We start from the raw sequence: 17,637 nt of genomic DNA, 5'->3' as shown, positions 1-17,637 counted from the left end.
TGGCTCTGGGGACCCCCCGTGGTGACACTGTGGGGACAAGAGGGGGTGGCTTTGGGGACACCCCGTGGTGACACTTTGGGGACACGGGGCTCCCTCAGGCCCCACCCCCCAATAATTGACTCCGAACACCCGAATTCAAATCCCAAAATTTCCCTTTTTTTCCGCCCTGGGGGAATTCCCAGGATCGGCCTTTGCTCCCCCAAATCCTGCAGCTCCCAAAACTCTGAGACCCCCCACAATCCCTGAGACCCCATAAAACTTTGGGACCCCCCAAAAAATCTTGGGATCCCCAAAATCCTGATCCCTCTTTTCTGGGGGGATTCTGAAAATTCCCCACAGGAGAGGGGGGGTCCCCCAAAATCCATCCTGAGGACCCCAAATCCATCCCAGGAATCCTCTCTGGGGTTTGAGGAGTCCTGGGGGGTCCCAGGAATTCCATGGATCCCCCAAAACTCTGGGAATTTCCCCCAAATCCCCCTTTCTTCTGCTGCTCTTGGGGTTCCCTACATATGAAAAGAGTCCCAAAAAGAGGGGGAACGGCCCCAAATCCACCTCGGGGACCCCAAATCCACCCCAGGGACCCCTCTGGATCAGAGTGGGGCTCAGGGGGATTTGGGGAGGCTCAGGAGAACCCCAAAATTCTGCTCTGGGAACCCAGAGATGTCCTGGAGTTACACAGAGGTGAGGGGTCCCAAAAGGGGGAGAACGGCCCCAAATCCATTCTGGGAACCCCAAATTCACTCTGGGGACCCCAAATCCATCTTGGGGACTCCAAATCCCTTCTGGAGACCACCCTGGACCAGGGTGGGGCTCAGGAGAACCCCAAAATCCTGAACTCCTGCTGCTCCAGGAACTGGGTGATGTCTGGGAGTCACACAGAGGTGAGGGGGGGTCCCAAAGAGAGTTGAACCGACCCCAAATCCATTCTAGAGACCCCAAATCCCTCGGGGGACCCCCAAAGCCCTCAGGGGGGTCAGAGCAGGCGCTCCCTGCTGCTCTCCAGCTGCTGCCGCTGCTGCTCCTGCCAGCGCCGGAGCCGTTTGGTTTTGGGGCGCAGGAACTGAACCACGTCCATGGGGACCCGAACTGTGTCCAGCCCGTTCACCTGGGGATCCCAAAAACACATGAGTGACCCAAAAACAGCCCCAAAAACACACCCAGAGAACCCCAAAAACACTCCCAAAACACCTGGGTCACCCCAAAAACATCCCCTGGACACCACAGCCATGGGAACCCGCATGGTGTCCAGCCTGTTCACCTGAGTCACCCCAAAAACCACCCCCAAACCACTTGAGTCATTCCAAAAACAGCCCCAAATCTTCTGGATCACCCCCAAAACACCCCCAGGGCACCCCACACCCACCAGGACACCCCAAAATCCCCTGAGTCACCCCAAAAGCAGCCCCGGGCACCCCAATCCCCCCCAGGTCATCCCGATGTTCTCAGCTGAAGGGGAAGTGGGAGAGGAAAAGGGGAAATGGGGAGGACATGGGGGAGAAGTGAGGGGGAAATGGGGAGGAAGTGAAATGGAAATTGGGAAGGGGAATTAGGGGAAATGGGGAGGAAGTGAGGGGAAAATGGGAGGAAATAAGGGGAAAATAGGGAGAAAGGGGAAGGGAAATTGGGGAAATGGGGACGAAGCAAGGGAAAAGTGGGAAAGAGAAACAGGGTGGAAATGAGGGGGAATTGGGAGAAAATGAGGGGAAAATTGGGAGGAAGTCAAAAGGAAATTGGGAGTGAGGATTGGGGATAATGGGGAGGAAATGAAGAGGAAGTGGGAGGGAAATAGGATTGGAAGTGAAGGGGAAATGAGAGAGGGAAATAGGGTGGAAATGAGGAAGAATTGGGAGGAATTCAGGGGAAAATAGGAAGAAATGGGAAGGGGAATTGAGGGAAACGGGGAGGAAATGAGGGCAGAGGTGCCACTGTCCCCCTGTCCCTGTCCCCTCACCGTGACGTCACACCAGAAGTGTCCCCAGCGGGTGATGGGCTCCGGGGGCAGGCGCAGGGCGTGGGGGGGCACGAACACCCCGAGCTGGGGGACACAACAGCCCCACATCCTGGGGTGCCACCCCAAATCCTGGGGTCTCACCCCAAAACCTGGGATGCCACCCCCAAATCCTGGGGTCTCACCCCAAAACCTGGGATGCCACCCCAGATCCTGGGATGCCACCCCAAACCCCAAGATTTCAACCCAAACCTCCAGGATTTCACCCCAAATCCCAGGAATGACCCCAAATCTCAGGAATGACCCCAACTCATGTGAATGGCGCCAAACCAGGGAATCATCCCAAAACCACGGACTGACCCCAAATCCTGGGAGCAGGGCTGGCCTGAGCCCCCCAAACCCTTTGGAAACAACCCCAAACCCTCAGGAATGACCCAAAATCCTCTGGGGAATGACCCCAAACCCTCAGGAATGACCCCAAACCCTTCAGGAATTACTCTAAGCCCTCAGGAATGACCCCAAACTCTTTGGAAACAACCCCAAACCCTTGGGGAATAATCCCAAACCCTTCAGGAATGACCCCAACCCCTGGGATTTGGCCCTGCTCAGCTCTGGGAATCCCCAAAACCCCCCAAACCCCAAATCCCCTCTCACGTTCTTGAGGAAGTGCCGGGCCACGATGTCGGGGCTGAGCTCCCACGGGACGTTGTTCTTCATCCCCACCTCGAGCCGGCAGCGCCGCAGGAACTCCAGGGTCTGCGGTTTGGGGGATTCCAGGGGTTTGGGGGAATTGTGGGGTTTGGGGGGATTCCAGGGGTTTGGGGGGAATTGTGGGGTTTGGAGGGATTCCAGGGGTTTGGGGGGAATTGTGGGGTTTGGAGGGATTCCAGGGGTTTGGAGGAAATCCAGGGGTCTGGGAAAACGGGAATTCCCAGGATTTGGGGTTTGGGGGAATTCCAGGGCCTCAGAAAACAGGAATGCCCAGATTTGGGGGAATTCCTGGGATTTGGGAGGGTTCAGGATTTGTGAGGATTCCAGCGTTTGGGAAAATGGGAATTTCCAGGATTTGGGGGGAATTCCTGGGATTTGGGTGAAATTCTGGGGTATGGGAGAATTTCTGTGAATGGGGGAAATCCCGGGATTTTGGGGCCATTCCTGGGGTATGGGGCAATTCCCAGGATTTGGGGGTTTGGGATTGGAGGGGAATTCCTGGGATCAGGGAGGAATTCTTAGGATTTGGGGGTTCGGGGTCTGGGGAGTTCCCAGGGTTTGGGGGTTTGGGATTTGGGGTGAATTCCCAGTATTTGGGGGGATTTCTGGGATTTGGGGGTTCAGGATTTGGGGTCCCCACTCACCTTCTGCCCGCTCTGGGTTTGGGGCTCCTCCAGCTCCCCCTGCTGAGCCAGCTGGGGGAAATAGGGGGGAAATGTGGGATTAGAGGGGAATAGGGGAAAACTGGGATTGAGGAAATAGGGAAAAATCGGGGATTGAGGAAGGGAAAAAATGGGAGGAAAAATGAGATTGAGAAGGATAAATGGGGAGAAATGGGGAAAAATGGGGAAAAATGGGACTGAGGACGGGAAATCGGGGAAAATAATGGGATTTAGGAGGAAAAATGGAATTTAGGAGGAGAAATGGGAAAAACAGGATTTAGGAAGGAAAAGGGGAAAAATGAAGAAAAACTGGGATTTATGAGGGAAAATGGGATACAGGAGGGGAAATGGAACTGAGGCAGGAAAATGGGGGAAAACCAGATTTAGGAGGAGAAATGAGGAAAAAACTGGGATTGAGGGGGAGAGATGGGAAATACAGGATTGAGGAAAGGAAATGGAGAAAAAATGGGATTTAGAGAAGAATAAAGGGCAAAATGGGATTGGGGAGAAAAGAGAAAAAAATTGATTTAGGAGGGAAAATGGAGAAAAATGGGATTTAGAAGGGAGAACAGGAAAAAATGGGATTTAGGAGAGGAAATGGGAAAAAATGGGATTTAGGAAGGAAGAGGGGCAAAAATGGGGAAAAAATAGAATTTAGCAGGGGAAATGGGGAAACAGGGATTGGGGAGGCAAAAAAGGGAAAAACTGGATTGAGGAGAGGGAATTTGGATTGAAAAGGGAAAATAGGAGGGAAATGGGATTTAGAAAGATAAACAGGAAAAATGGGGATTGAGGAGAAGAAATGGAGGAAAATGGATGGAGGAAAAGGGATGGAAGAAAAGTGGGAAAAACAGGGATGGAGGAGGATAAAGGGGAAGAAACCAGGGGTGGAGGAGGGTGAGAAGAATGAGGAGGATGAGGAGAAGGATGAGGAGGAAGGAACTGTGGCCTGGCAATGCCAACAGGGTTCTCCCCTCACCCCAAACCCTTCCCTGCTCCCCTCAGGGAATTTTTTAAGGCTCAAGGCTCCCTTTGGGATTACATTCCCAAAAATCCCCCAAAGGCCATTTGGGCTGATCCCAAAGAGCCTTGAAACCCCGATTTCTGTTTAAACCCCAATTCCTGTTTTAACCCAAATTCCTGTTCAAACTCTGTTGCCCCTGACTTTCTTGCTTTCGAGTGTTTGAGTCTTTGCAGCCTGATTCTCACGTTGCTTCATAAAAACAATGTGTATTCTTAGAACTTATCAGTATGTTTTGCATAGTTGTTCTCTGAGAGGAGAATTTGACTGATGGTCATATTGACCAATGGAGTCAGGAGGTTGTAACCTCCTTGGGCCAATCTTGGCCCTCTGTACAAAATGTATATAAGCCTTTGGAGTCAGATAATAAAGAGCCTTCCATGTCTGACCCTGCTGCTGCTGCCTGCTGTCCTCTGGGAGGGTCCACACCCACGCCGCAACGTGTGACCCCTCTAAGGGCAGGGGTAACAAAACCCCATCTCCTGATTAAACCCCAATTCCTGATTAAACTCTAATTCCTGTTCAAACCCCATCTCCTGATTAAACCCCAGTTTTTGTTCAAACCCCATTTTTTGTTCAAACCCCAATTCCTGTTTAAACCCCGATTCCAGTTTTAACCCCATCTCTTGATTAAACCCTAATTCTTATTTAAACCCCAATTCCTGTTCAAACCTCAAATCCTGATTAAACCCCAATTCCTGTTCCAACCCCAATTCCTGATTAAACTGCAATTCCTGATTAAACCCCAATTCCTGGTTTAACTGGAATGTTTCCTGTTTAATTTAAAACCCCAACAACCATTTTCTGTTCAAACCCCAGATTCCTGCTCAAACCCTAATTCCAGTTTTAACCCCAACTCCTGTTTAACCCCAACTCCTATTCAAACCCCAATTCCTGATTAAACCCCAATCCCTGTTCAAACCCCAAATCCCCGTTCCAACCCCAACCCCTGATGTTTCCCCACCCCTGTGGGGTTTGGGAGCACCCCGACGAGGCACTGACCTCCCTCTCCTGCTGGAAGCGGCGGAGGTTCTCCGGGCTGGGGTACAGGGCCAGCCCCTGGGGCAGCAGGCGGTTCCGGCCCAGCCGTTTGCTCACACTCACCACGTCCCCACGGCCGCCCACGTCTGCGGAGACAGGGATGGACACCGGGGATGTGGGGATCACAGTTCCCTGGGAAACGGGATGGGGGGCAACCCAAAAGGGATAAAATCCAGGAATTTCATGGGAATTCCATTAAATTTAACAGGAATTCCACTAAACTAAGTGGGAATTCATTGAATTTAACAGGAATTTCATGAAATTAAACAGGAGTTATAAGAAATTAAACAGAAACTCCAAGAAATTAAACAGAAATTCTATTAAATTAAACAGAAATTCTGTGAAATTAAACAGAAACTCCATGAAATTAACAGAAATTCCATGAATTTATAAGGAATTCCCTAAAAGTAGACAGAGATTATATGAAATTAAACAAATTTTGTGAAATCATTGGGTTTAGGGGATCAAAAATCAGCTGGGAATGCTGGAGAATCCCAATTCCCTGGAGCACGGGCTGGGGGCCAAAGGGGATAAATTCTGTGAACTCAACAAGAACTCCATGAAATTAAACAAATTTCAGGAAATTAAACTGAATTTTCATTATTTCAATAGAAATTCTATTAAATTAAAAAGGAATTCCAGGAAATTAAACAGAAAATCCGTAAATTCAAAAGAAAATCCATTAAATTAAACCAAAATTCCATGAATTCAACAGAAATTCTGTGACATTAAACAAATTGCATAAACTTAAGGGAAATTCAATTAATTTAACAGAAATTCCAGAAAATTAAACAGAAATTCTACGAAACTTAACACAAATTCCATTTATTCAACAGAAATTCTGTGAAATCGTTGGGTTTAGGGGGTCAAAAGTCAGCTGGGAACGCTGGAAAATCCCAGCTCCCATGGCAGGGTGGAAGATCCATCCCAAGTGTGTGAAATTGCATGAATTTAACATAAAATTCCATGGAAATTAAAGAGAAATTCCATGAAATGGTTGGGTCTGGAGCCTCTGGGATCTCGGAGAGAGGAGCTGCTGCCTTGGGATTTTTGGGAATGGGGTGGGAATTTTGTGTGGATAAAGGAAAAATGAGAAAAAATGGGAAAAAATGGGATGAAATGGGAAGGAATGGACTGAGCTCTCCTGAGTGGGAGTGTGGGAAGGGGAATTTTCCTGGATTTGGGACACAAAATCATCCCAGAAATGAGGGCTGGATCCCTGAGCCAAGGGATAACTGGGAATGGGAAGGAATGGGAATGGGATAATGTGGGAATTCTGCTTTTCTTCTGCATGGATAAAGGAAAAATGGGACCGTGGGAAGGGAAACTCCCAAGGATTCTGGAATCCCAAATGAGATTAATCCCACTGAGAATGGGAAGGATTGGGAATGGGATAATGGGGGAATTCTGCCTCGTTCCTACAAGGATGAGTGAAAACTGGGACAAAACAGGATGGAAATGGTTGGGAAAGGACTGGGAATGTGGGAATTCCCCGGAAGAGCTGGGAATGCCAGAATTCCTGGGAAGGGCTGGGAATGCAGAATTCCCAGAAATCCCTCATCCTGGCAGCTCCATGCTCCCCCAGGGCAGAGGTAAAACCAGGACAAAGTGGATGGCAATAGGGGGATTCCCAGGAAAGGGTTCATAATGGGGCGATGCCCAGAAATGGCTGGGAATGTAGAATTCCCAGGAAGGGCTGGGAAGCCGAAATTCCTGGGAATGGCTCATCCTGCATGGCCAGGAAGGGCTGGGAATGCAGGGATTCCCAGGAAAGGGTCAGTCCCGGGGCATTCCTGGCACCCCTGGGCACATTCACCCTGCAGGGCTGGGAAGGGCTGGGAGTGGGGAGATTCTCAGGAAGGGCTGGGAACGCAGAATTCCCAGGAAAGGTCAGTCCCGGGGCATTCCCGTACCCCGGCACACTCACCCTCCACGGCCCGGGTGAGCAGCAGCTCCATGTCCCCCCGGGGCTGGTGTTTGCCGTCCCGCACCAGCCGGAACACGCGGTGACGCCGTGGATGGAGCCGGGGGAGCGCCCCGGCCCGGCCCAGGGGCACCGACCACACCCGCTCCACCACCACCGAGGCCTGAACAGGGGATAGGGAGTGTTCTAGAATGTTCTAGTGTCCTACAGTGTCCTCAATGGGCACCGACCACACCCGCTCCACCAGCACCGAGGCCTGGGGGAGATAGAATGTTCTAGAGTGTTCTATAGTGTCCTACAGTGTCCCTAAAGGCACTGCTCACACCCGCTCCACCACCACCGAGGCCTGGGGGGACAGGGAATGGTCTGGAATGTTTTGGAATGCTCCCTATGGGAATGGGAACAGGGTGTTCCACCACCACCAAGCCCAAAAGGACAGGGAATGTTTCTGGAATGTTCCTGATGGGAATAGGGCTTGGGGAGATGGGCACCAACCACACCCGCTCCACCACCACTGAGCCCTAGGGGACAGGGAATGGTCTGGAATGGGGTGATCCCAATGGGAACAGGGCTCAGGATGGGGATGGGGGCACTGGGCAGCTCAGGGACATCAGTGGTGCAGACCCCTGCAGCCCCTGGGACCCCACAGTCCTGATAGCCCAGAGCCCACTGACCCCATAACTGCCCCACAAAACCCCCACAGAGCCCAGAATCCCACAAACCCCATAAAAGCCCTACAGAACCCCAAAGATCCCAAAACTGCCCCACAGAACCTCACCTTATAACCCCCAGACCCTACAAACCCCCCCCTATTCTGTCTCAGACTCCATTACCCCTGATTACACCCCATAACTCCCCCCAGCTCCCCAGACCCTCTAAACCCCCATTATAGCTCCCAGACCCTATAAGCCCCTGTTACCCCCATTATACCCCATTACAACCCCCAGACCCTATAACCTCCCACACAACTCCCCAAACCTTATAAACCCCACTATTCCCCCCAGAGCCCATAATAACCTCACTACAGCCACAGAGACCCCACAACCCCATTTCACCCCCCAGGCCCCACAGCCCCCCGTTATCCTCCCTCAGACCCCATAACACCCCCACTGCACTCCTAAGACCCCATAACAAACTCCCACTACACCCCCCCAGATCTCACAGGCCCCCCCTACACCCCACAGACACCATAAAGCCCCCATAAACCCCCCCAGCCCCCATAACTGCCCCCAGATCCTCCCAGACCCCACAGCCCCAAATACAACACACCCCCAGACCCCATAACTCCCCCAGAGCCTCCCATAATACACCCCCAGACCCTACAGGCCCCCCAGACCCCATAACTCTGCCTGAGAAGGAGGATTTAGGATCTGGTGGGGTTTATGGGGTCTGGGGAATTCTACTGGGGGGTTATGGGGTCTCTGAGGGGACTCCAATGGGGTTATGGGGACTCTAATGGGGGTTATGGGATCTGAGGAGCTCTAATGGGGTTATGGGGTCTGGAGGGGGCTCCAATGGGGGTTATGGGGTCTGGAGGGAGCTCCAATGGGGATTATGGGGTCTGGGGGGCTCTAATGGGGGATTACAAGTCCTGAGGGGAACTCGAACGGGAGTTGTTGGGCCGGGAACGGCGGAGGGGTTATAGGCTCTGTAGAGTTCTCTAATGGGAGTTATGGGGCCGGGAATGGCAGAAGGGCTATGGGGTCTATAGGGTTCTATAACGGGGGTTGTGGGGCCGGCTCAGGGCCCGTCCCGCCACCCCCGGTACCGACCGCCGGTACCCACCCCCAGGCGCCTCCCGGCTCCCCGCGCTCACAGCCCAGGGCCCGTTCCCCACCATTGCCCGCTCACCAGCCCATGGCTCAGGCTCAGGGCCCTTTCCCCCGCCATTCCCCGCTCACCAGCCCATAGCCCAGGCTCAGGGCCCGTTCCCCTCCATTCCCCGCCATTCCCCGCCATTCCCCGCTCACCAGCCCATGGCTCAGGCTCAGGGCCCGGCTCAGGACCCGTCCCGCCGCCCCCGGGGCCAACATGGCGGCCCCGCTCCCTCACGGTGCGCGAGGACCCCTCACTGCCCGCACTGCGCCTGCGCGGAGCCTGTTCAGGGCTGCCCCCGCCGCGCCTGCGCGGAACTCCCGCCCCGGCGGAGCCGAGGACCCCACCGGGGGCTGCCGCGCCGCGCCTGTGCCCGGTACCCGCCGGGAGCGCTGAGAAACCTTCAACTTTATTAACTCAGAACCACAAATAGTGCAACGGAACGGCGAAACAAGGCGAGGAACCGGGCACTCCCGGTAACGGAAGGGACACAGCCGCCTCTCGGTCTCGGCGTGTGCTGTCCCGACATGAGGCACAAGCGGAGATCCCCGCGATTGGTCGGCCCGGCCTCCCGGAGCGCTCCGGAGAGCGGATTGCACCTGGCGGTGGCACCGGGAGCTGCTCCGGGGCACCGGGACGGGGGTAACGGGAGCAGGCGGCTCCCGGGTCTCCTCACGGGGGGCACCGGGAACGGCCCCCGGCACCTCCAGGGGGTCACCGGGAGCTCCTCCGGGTCACCCCGAGGGTGGCACTGGCAGCAGCTCCCGGTGGCACCGGGCACAGGCAGCTTCAGGTGACCGTGACGGCGTCCCCGGGCACGGCGGCGGCGGCTGCGGGACCGGGAGGGGTCAGGGCGGGTCCCGATAGCGGCCCCGGGGCCGGGAACGCTCCGGGCCGGGCTCGGTGTCTCGGGGCTTACCGGGCAGGCGGCGGCAGGCCGGGGGCCCGGGGCTGTCCCCGGGGCTGTCCCCGGCGCTCTGGGCGCTCCCGGGCTCCGCGGGGCTCGGGCTGGAGGCACAGCCAGGATCCTCCTGCCCGGGAGAGGCGGGATGAGCCCCCGGACACCGGGAGGGGACACGGGACAGCGGGGAGGGCACCGGGGGCGGCTCACCGGGGGCTCCTCGGGGGGCACCGGAACCGCAAAACCCAAACGGACCAGCTCTGCTCCCACGTCCAGGCTCTGCGGGGACACCAGGACATGGGACAGGGACAGGGGACAGGGACAGGGAATGGGGACAGCAGGGACAGGGAATGGGGACAGCAGGGACAGGGACAGCAGGGACAGGGACAGCAGGGACAGCAGGGACAGGGGACAGCAGGGACAGCAGGGACAGTAGGGACAGGGGACATGGGACAGGGGACATGGGACAACAGGAATGGAGACGGGGAACAGGGAGTGAGGGACAGGGACAGCAAAGACAGGGAATGGCAGGAATGGGGACAGGGCCAGCGAGGGGACAGGGGACAGTGGGGAGGGAGTCACCTGCCCAGGGAGCCTCAGGAAATGGTGGGAATTGGGGTGAGGGGACACTGGGGACTCACTTGGCCGTGGAGCAGGACTGGGGACATTGGGGACACACTGGGGACACGGGGACACACCTGTCTGTAGCACAGGGACTGCAGGACTGGGGACATTGGGGACACACCTGTCCGTGGTGCTGTGTGAAGAGCTGCACACTGGGCCAGGGCACAGGGACACACTTGGGACATGGGGACACCCTGGGGACACTGGGGACACACTTGGAACACTCTAGGGACACTGGGAACACCCTGGGGACACACCTGTCCATGGCGCTGGGTGAAGAGCCACACGCTGGGCCGGGGCACAGGGGCATTGAGGACACTGGGGGCACACAGGGGACACTGAGGACACACAGGGGACACTGAGGGCACACAGGGGACACTGAGGACACACAGGGGACACTGAGGGCACACAGGGGACACACCTGTCCGTGGCGCTGGGTGAAGAGCCGCACGCTGGGCCGCGGGCACAGGGGCACTGGGGACACTGGGGGCACACAGGGGACAGTTGGGGACACAGGGACACACCTGTCCGTGGCGCTGCGTGAAGAGCCGCACGCTGGGCCGGGGGCACGGCCCGGCCGCGCTGTAGCTGCAGATCCGCGCCACCAGCGGGCGCCACTGAGCGCAGTGAGTCAGCCGGTCAAACTCGTCCAGAGCCGCCTCCGCCCAGGTGTCACCTGCGGGGACAGCGGGGAGACATCCCGGGGGTACAGCGGGGACACCGCAGGGGGATGGCACCGGAGGGACAGCGGGGACACATCCCGAGGGGATGGCACCGAGTGGACAGCAGGGACACCACGGGGATGGCACTGGGGGGACAGCGGGGACACCGTGGGGATGGCACTGGAGGCATAGTGGGGACACATCCTGGGGGGATGGCACCGAGTGGACAGCGGGGCCACCACAGGGATGGCACTGAGGGGACAGTGGGGACAGCAGGACACCACGGGGATGGCACTGAGGGGACAGGGTCATGTGCCACCCTCAGAGGGGACAGGACCGTGTCCCACCCCCCCCAGAGGGGACAGGACCATGTCCCACCCCCCAGTAGGGGACAGTGCCACACCCCCAGAGGGGACAGCCCCATCCCAGCCCGCTCACCGTTGGGGACAATCCCGGCCAGGCTGCACTCGATGGCCTGGAAGGGCAGGCTCAGGAAGTCGCTCCTGCAGGGACACCAGGGGTGAGGCCACTCCCAGGGCACAGGGACACCGTCCCGGGAATGTCACCCCCTGTGGCACACCTGAGGGCCCGCAGAGCCTCGGGGGGGGCCTCGCCATTGTCCCCAAAGTCCACGTAGTACAGGTCCAGGTGGCCGTTGTCCAGTGTCCCCAGCACACGCGCCCGGTGCCACTCGCCCGCCTCCAGGTACGGGGCGGCCACGATGGCCCCGGGCTGCAGCGACGGGGGCGGCACCTGGGGACACGGGGGGACAGTGCTGGGACAGCAGGGGACATGGGGGCACTCAGGGGACACGGGAGGGGACAGTGCTGGGACAGCAGGGGACATGGGGGCACTCAGGGGACACGTGGGGACAGTGCTGGGACAGCAGGGGACACGGGACAGTCAGGGGACATGGGAGGGGCACAAGGGGACAGCCAGGGGACACAGGAGGGACATGAGGGGACAGCAGTGCTGGGACAGGAGGGGACAAGGGATGGGGGATAAGGGAATGGTGGGGACAGAGCTGGGACACGAGGGGACAGTGCTGGGAGAAGAGGGGACAGTGCTGGGACAGGAAGGGACAGTTCTGGGACAGGAAGGGACAGTTCTGGGACAGGAAGGGGACAGTGCTGGGACACAGGATGGGAGATAAGGAACACAGAAGGGACAGTGCTGGGGACAGGAGGGGACATAGGATAGGGATAAGAGACACAGTGGGGACAGTGCTGGGACAGGAGAGGACACAGGTACAGTCATGGGGACACAGGAGGGACACGGGAGGGGACAGTGCTGGGACAGCAGTCACAGTGCAGGGACAGGAGGGGACGCAGGATGGCGATAAGGGACATGATGGGGACAGTGCTGGCAGACAGTGCTGGGACAGGAGGGGACACGGGATGGGGAGGGGGACACAGGATAGTGCTGGGGCATAGTGGGAACAGGGGTGGGGGACAGGGAACATGGAGGGGACAATGCTGGGGGATGGGGACACGGGGGCACAGTGACAATGGGGGACTGTGCTGGGACATGAGAGGGCCCAAAGGGGGACAGTGCTGGGACATAGGGGGACAGGAATGGGGACAGAGGGGACAGCCCTGGGACCCGGGCAGAACCACTAACAGGGAGGACACAGGGTGGGTGACATTGCTGGGACACAGGGGACCCGATGCTGATGTCCCCTGGTGACACCTCTGTGACGAGTAAGGGGGACCCTGCAGAGGGTGACACAGGGATGCTGTGAGGGGGGACACAGGGGACAGTGCTGGGACACAGGAGGACTTGGGGGGACACTGAGGGGACAGGGGGGACACTGAGGGGACAGAGGTGACACTCACAGGGGGGCTGCTCTGGTAGAAGTGCCCCATCTCTGCAGTCAGCTTGTCCAGCTGCAGGCTGCGGGTGCCCAGCAGTTGGATCCAGAAGTGCCCGGGGCTCTCGGCGGCCGACACGTAAACGTCCAGGTGCTCGTCAGCGGGGAAACTGAAATCTGGGCTGGGCACTGGGGGCCCAACACACTGAAACCCACTGAAACCCACCCAAATATACCCCAAACCCACTGAAACCCACCCAAATCCTACTGAAACCCACCCAAATCCTACTGAAACCCACCCAAATCCAACCCAAACACACTGAAACCCACTGAAATCCACCCAAAATCCACCCAGATTCATCCAAATTCACTGAAACCCACTCAAATCCACCCAAAATCCATGCAAAATCCACCTGAAATCCTACCAGACAGCCACAGCATCTGGGAACCCCAAATCCACCCAAAATCCCTCTAGGGCAGGCACAGGATGGGGGAATCCTACAAAATCCCACTGGGAGAGTCGTGGGATGGAGATAACACCTCTAAAATCTCACTGGGAGAGGCACGGGAGGGAGGGAATCCCAAAAATCCCTCGGGGAAAGGCAGGGGATGGAGGGAATCCCCCAAATCCCTCCCCGAACACGAAACATCGCAGGAAATCCATCCCCGCCCGCAATTCCCACCGGGAACGATCCCCAGGCCGCTCTCACCCTCGAACTTGGGCACGGGCGGCTCCTCGTTCTCCTCCCCCGGCTCCTCGTTGTCACTCCCCGGCCCCTCGCCCTCCATCCCCGGCGCTCCCGGGCCCGCCGCGCTCTCCTCCGGCGCCCACTCCACGTCCCATCGCTCCTGCCATCCCCCAGGACTCCCGGGCGCTCCGGGCAGCGGCTCGGGCGGCTCCCGGCGGCTGCCCAGGGGCTGTTTCCGCGGGCACCGCGCGGCCGCCGCCTGCTCCAGCTCCCGCCGCAGCGCCTTGTCCTCCGACACCTTCTCCAGGATCAGCCTCTGCCGAGGGCGGGGGCGGTGAGGAGGGTCAGGAGGGTTAAAGAGCCCCGAAAGGCGCGGGCCGCGCTCACCTTGGCCGTGTCCACCTCCCGGCGCGTCCCCAGCAGGCGGATGACCCGCAGCGGGCCCAGGCCGGCCTCGGGCTCGTGGCCGCACTCCACCCGCGCCCCCGAGCTCCGGCAGATGGCCCGGACCGTCTCCCCGCCGCGGCCTGGGCACCGGAACGGCACCGGGAACGGGAACGGGAACGGCACCGGGGAGAGCGGGGACCGGGGGGGAAAAAAGGGAGAGAGGGTTTGGGGAGGTTCGCAAAGGGAAAGGGGGAAAGGGGAAAGGGGGAAAGAGGAAAAGGGGAAATGGGGGAAATGGGGAAAGGAGGGACCGGGGAGAAAAGGGAGTGGGGGTTTGGAGAGGGTTGCAGGCATTTCTCAAAGGGAAAGGAGGAAAGGGGGAAAGGGGGAAAGGGAGAAAGGGGGGAAAATGAGGAAAAGGAGGAAAAGCAGGAAAAGGAGGAAAAGGAGGAAAAGGGGGGAAAAGGGGGGAAAAGGGGGGAAAAGGGGAGGGGTTTTGGTGAGTTTCTCAAAGGGAAAGGGGGAAAGAAGGAAAGGGGATTTGGGGAGGGTTGGAGGCGCTTCACAAAGGGAAATGGGGGAAGGGGGAAAGGGTGGGAAAGAGGTGGGAAGGGAGTCCAGGGGATGCAGAGGGGAAAAAGGAGTCGGGGATGTTGGGAAAGGGATGGAAAAGGAATCTGGGATGTTGTGAAAGGGGTGGGAAAGGAATCTGGGATGTTGGGAAAAGAGTCTGGAATGTTGAAAAAGGGATGTGAAAGGTGTCTGGGGGATGCACAGGTGGGAAAGGAACCTGGATGTTGGGAAAGCAATCTGGGATATTGGGAAAAGAGTCTGGGATGTTGGAAAAGGGATAGGAAAGGAATCTGAGATGCTGGGAAAGGGGTGGAAGAATCCCGGGATGGAGAAAGACTGGAAAGGCCCCCTGGGATAAGGGGAAAGGTGGGGAAAGGCCCCTGGACTGACAGGAAAGGAATTCCCACAGGGAATGGGGAGAAAGGGGTGGAAGGACTCACGGGATTGGGGTGGAACAGACCCAGGATCAGAGGAAAAGGGGGTGGGAGAGCCCAAAGGATTGGAAAATACGGGATGGAAGAGCCCCTTGGGATTAGGGAGAAAGGGTGGAAGGGAAGCCATCCAGGATTAGAGGGAAAGGGGGTGGAAAAGACCCCCAGAATTAGGGGGAAAGTGATGGAAGGGACTCTGGGATTGCTGTTGACCCTGTGGGTGTGGAAGGATCCCAGAGTTTGGGGTCCCCAGGGAGTACAGAAGCCCCTCCAGGATTTGGGGTGCCCATGATCCTGCCCACAGCCCATTGGGGCTCACAGAGCTGCTCAGTGCCCTGGGATTCGGGTTCCCTTGGGATTTGGGGTTTCCTTGGGGGTACAAAGGTTCCCCCAGATTTGGGGTGCCCCATACCGATGATCCTGCCCACAGCCCTCTGGGGCTCATGGAGCTGCTCAGTGCCCTGGGATTAGGATTCCTTTGGGATTTGGGGTTTCTTGAGGGTACAAAGGTTCTTCTGGGGTTTGGGGTGTCCCAGGAGTACAGAACCCTTCCCCCAGAATTTGGGGTGCCCCCAGGTGCCCCATACCGATGATCCTGCCCACGGCCCGCTGGGGCACCCGCAGCTGCTCGGCCACGGGCGCGCTGTCGGCCACGATGCGCAGCACGGCCGCCCTGGCCCGGCACACCTGGCCCGGGGAGCCCGAGATCTGCACCAGCGACTGCCCGCCCTCCTCCTCCTCGTCCTCCTCCACCGCGATGTGCGCCCCGGTCTCCTGCCGCAGCTGCGGGAGAGGGGAGGGGATCAGGGCTGGGGATGAGCCGTTCCCGGCGGGGATGAGGAGCCAGGATGAGCCGTTCCCAGTGGGGATGAGGGGCCAGGATGAGCCGTTCCCGGCCAGGACAAGCCGTTCCCGCCCTCCCCGAAGCCCCGGGCCCGCACACACCTGGTTGATGGTGGCTCCTCGGCGGCCGATCAGCGATTTCAGCGCCGTGCGGGGCACCCTCACCCCCACCTCCAGCCCCTCGTCTGCCACCAGCGTCACCTGCGCCTCTGAGGGGACAGCGGGACAGACATGGGGCCCCACGGTGTCCCCAAAGGGCCCCCAGGGGGCCATGGAGGGACAGCGACCCCTCCCCCAGGGGGTTTGATGGAATTCCCAGTGCAAAAAGTGAGCCCAAAAACCTCCCCTTTCCCAGGGTTTCCCCAAAGGGTTCCCAGAGAGTTCCAGGGGGAGACAAAGGGACAAGGACATCCCTGAGAAAGTCACAAGGGAATTCTCAGTGGGAAAAGTGACTCCAAAAACCTCTCCCTCCCCATGGATGGCCACAGAGGGTCCCCAAAGAGTCCACAGGGTGTCCCCAAAGTGTCCCCAGGGGTCATGGAGGGGTTAGGACCCGCCCTCAGGGGGGTTATAAACAGGACACAGAGAATTCCCAATGAGAAAAGCGACTCCCACAGGCTCCCACTTCCCAGCGTGTCCTCAAAAGGTCCCCAGAGGGTCACAAAGGGACATCCCTGAGGAGGTCACAAGGGAATTCCCAGCGGGACAAGTGACCCCAAAAACCTCCCCCTCCCCAGAGTGTCCCCAAAGAGTCCCCAGGGTGTCCCCAAAGGGACAGGAAGGGACTGGAACCCCTCCCACGGGAGTTACAAGGGAAATCCCAGAGGCAAAAGTGACCCGGACACCCTCTCACACCCCAGGGGGTCCCCAAAAGGTCCCCAGGTTGTACCCAAAGTGTCCCCAGGGGTCACAGAGGGGTTAGGACTCCCCTCAGAGTGTTACAAACAGGATACAGAGAATTCCCAGTGGGAAAAGTGACCCCCACAGGGCTCCCACTTCCCAGGGTGTCCCCAAAGGATCCCCAGGGCGTCCCAAAGGGACAGGGACATCCCTGAGGAGGTCCCAAGGGAATTCCCTGCGGGAGAAGCGGCTCTCCCGCTCCCCGGGGGCGGCGTTCGGGACCCCCGGCCCCGGCCCCGCACCCACCTCGGCTCTCCCGGTACCGCCGGTAGAGGATGTAGAGCACGGTGGCGGCGGCCGGGACGCCCAGTAGCAGAGCGGTTTTCTGCAGGCTGCTCAGGCTGTGCACGGAGCCGCGTCCCGCCATGGCCGGCTGCGGGCGGGGCTTACCGGGGCTTACCGGGGCTTACCGGGAGCCCACCGGGAGCTGCCGGTGCGGCCGGGCCGTGCTGCGCCTCGCACCCCGGGAACTCCCCGGCCGTCTCCCCACTCCCGTATCCTCACGGAGGGCTCGGCTCTGGACCCGCCGGTGCAGGCCCCGGGCCCGGTGCACCGGCAGCGGAGCCCCCGCAGCCACCTCGGCCGCGCCCCTCGGGCGGTCTCACGGTACCTGCAGGTGCCAGGGTCACCCCCCGGCCCCCAAGCGCCCCTGGTTTGGCCCGGCCCGGCCTCCAAAGGCCGCGGTTCGGGCCCGG

The 17,637-nt window shown here is 58.6% G+C and overlaps 2 protein-coding genes across 2 annotated transcripts; both read right to left on the bottom strand.

Moving 5' to 3' along the window:
• Window positions 1-134: 134 nt before the first annotated feature.
• Window positions 135-9,384, bottom strand: MRPL9 (mitochondrial ribosomal protein L9). Its single transcript, XM_083879016.1, has 7 exons — window positions 9,278-9,384; window positions 7,311-7,470; window positions 5,345-5,469; window positions 3,304-3,354; window positions 2,603-2,704; window positions 1,952-2,035; window positions 135-1,105 (listed from the first exon to the last, which is right to left on the bottom strand). Exons 1-7 carry the CDS (start codon window positions 9,338-9,340, stop codon window positions 974-976), a joined length of 717 nt encoding a protein of 238 aa, XP_083735142.1. The 5' UTR covers window positions 9,341-9,384; the 3' UTR covers window positions 135-973.
• Window positions 9,385-9,970: 586 nt separating this feature from the next.
• On the bottom strand, window positions 9,971-17,309 carry TDRKH (tudor and KH domain containing; the record flags this gene model as incomplete). Its single annotated transcript, XM_083878855.1, has 12 exons — window positions 9,971-10,153; window positions 10,234-10,302; window positions 11,172-11,323; window positions 11,748-11,812; window positions 11,890-12,041; window positions 13,121-13,448; window positions 13,545-13,560; window positions 13,803-14,124; window positions 14,196-14,335; window positions 15,787-15,982; window positions 16,145-16,251; window positions 17,189-17,309. 12 exons carry the CDS (start codon window positions 17,307-17,309, stop codon window positions 9,971-9,973), a joined length of 1,851 nt encoding a protein of 616 aa, XP_083734981.1.
• Window positions 17,310-17,637: the final 328 nt, after the last annotated feature.

This window comes from Zosterops lateralis (genome assembly GCF_965231275.1).
Source record: "Zosterops lateralis genome assembly, chromosome: 27".
In the NCBI taxonomy this organism is placed as follows: Eukaryota; Metazoa; Chordata; class Aves; order Passeriformes; family Zosteropidae; genus Zosterops; species Zosterops lateralis.
Note: the sequence above shows the minus strand (reverse complement) of the source record. Positions and strands in the feature narration are given on the sequence as shown.

Coding starts and splice junctions, on each gene's coding strand:
- MRPL9 (XM_083879016.1), bottom strand. CDS start 9,340: ATGTTGGCCCCGGGGGCGGCGGGACGGGTCCTGAGCCGGGCCCTGAGC. Junction 3,355..5,344: donor GCTTCCAGCAGGAGAGGGAG/GTCAGTGCCTCG, acceptor TATTTCCCCCAG/CTGGCTCAGCAGGGGGAGCT. Junction 2,705..3,303: donor AAACCCAGAGCGGGCAGAAG/GTGAGTGGGGAC, acceptor CCCAAACCGCAG/ACCCTGGAGTTCCTGCGGCG.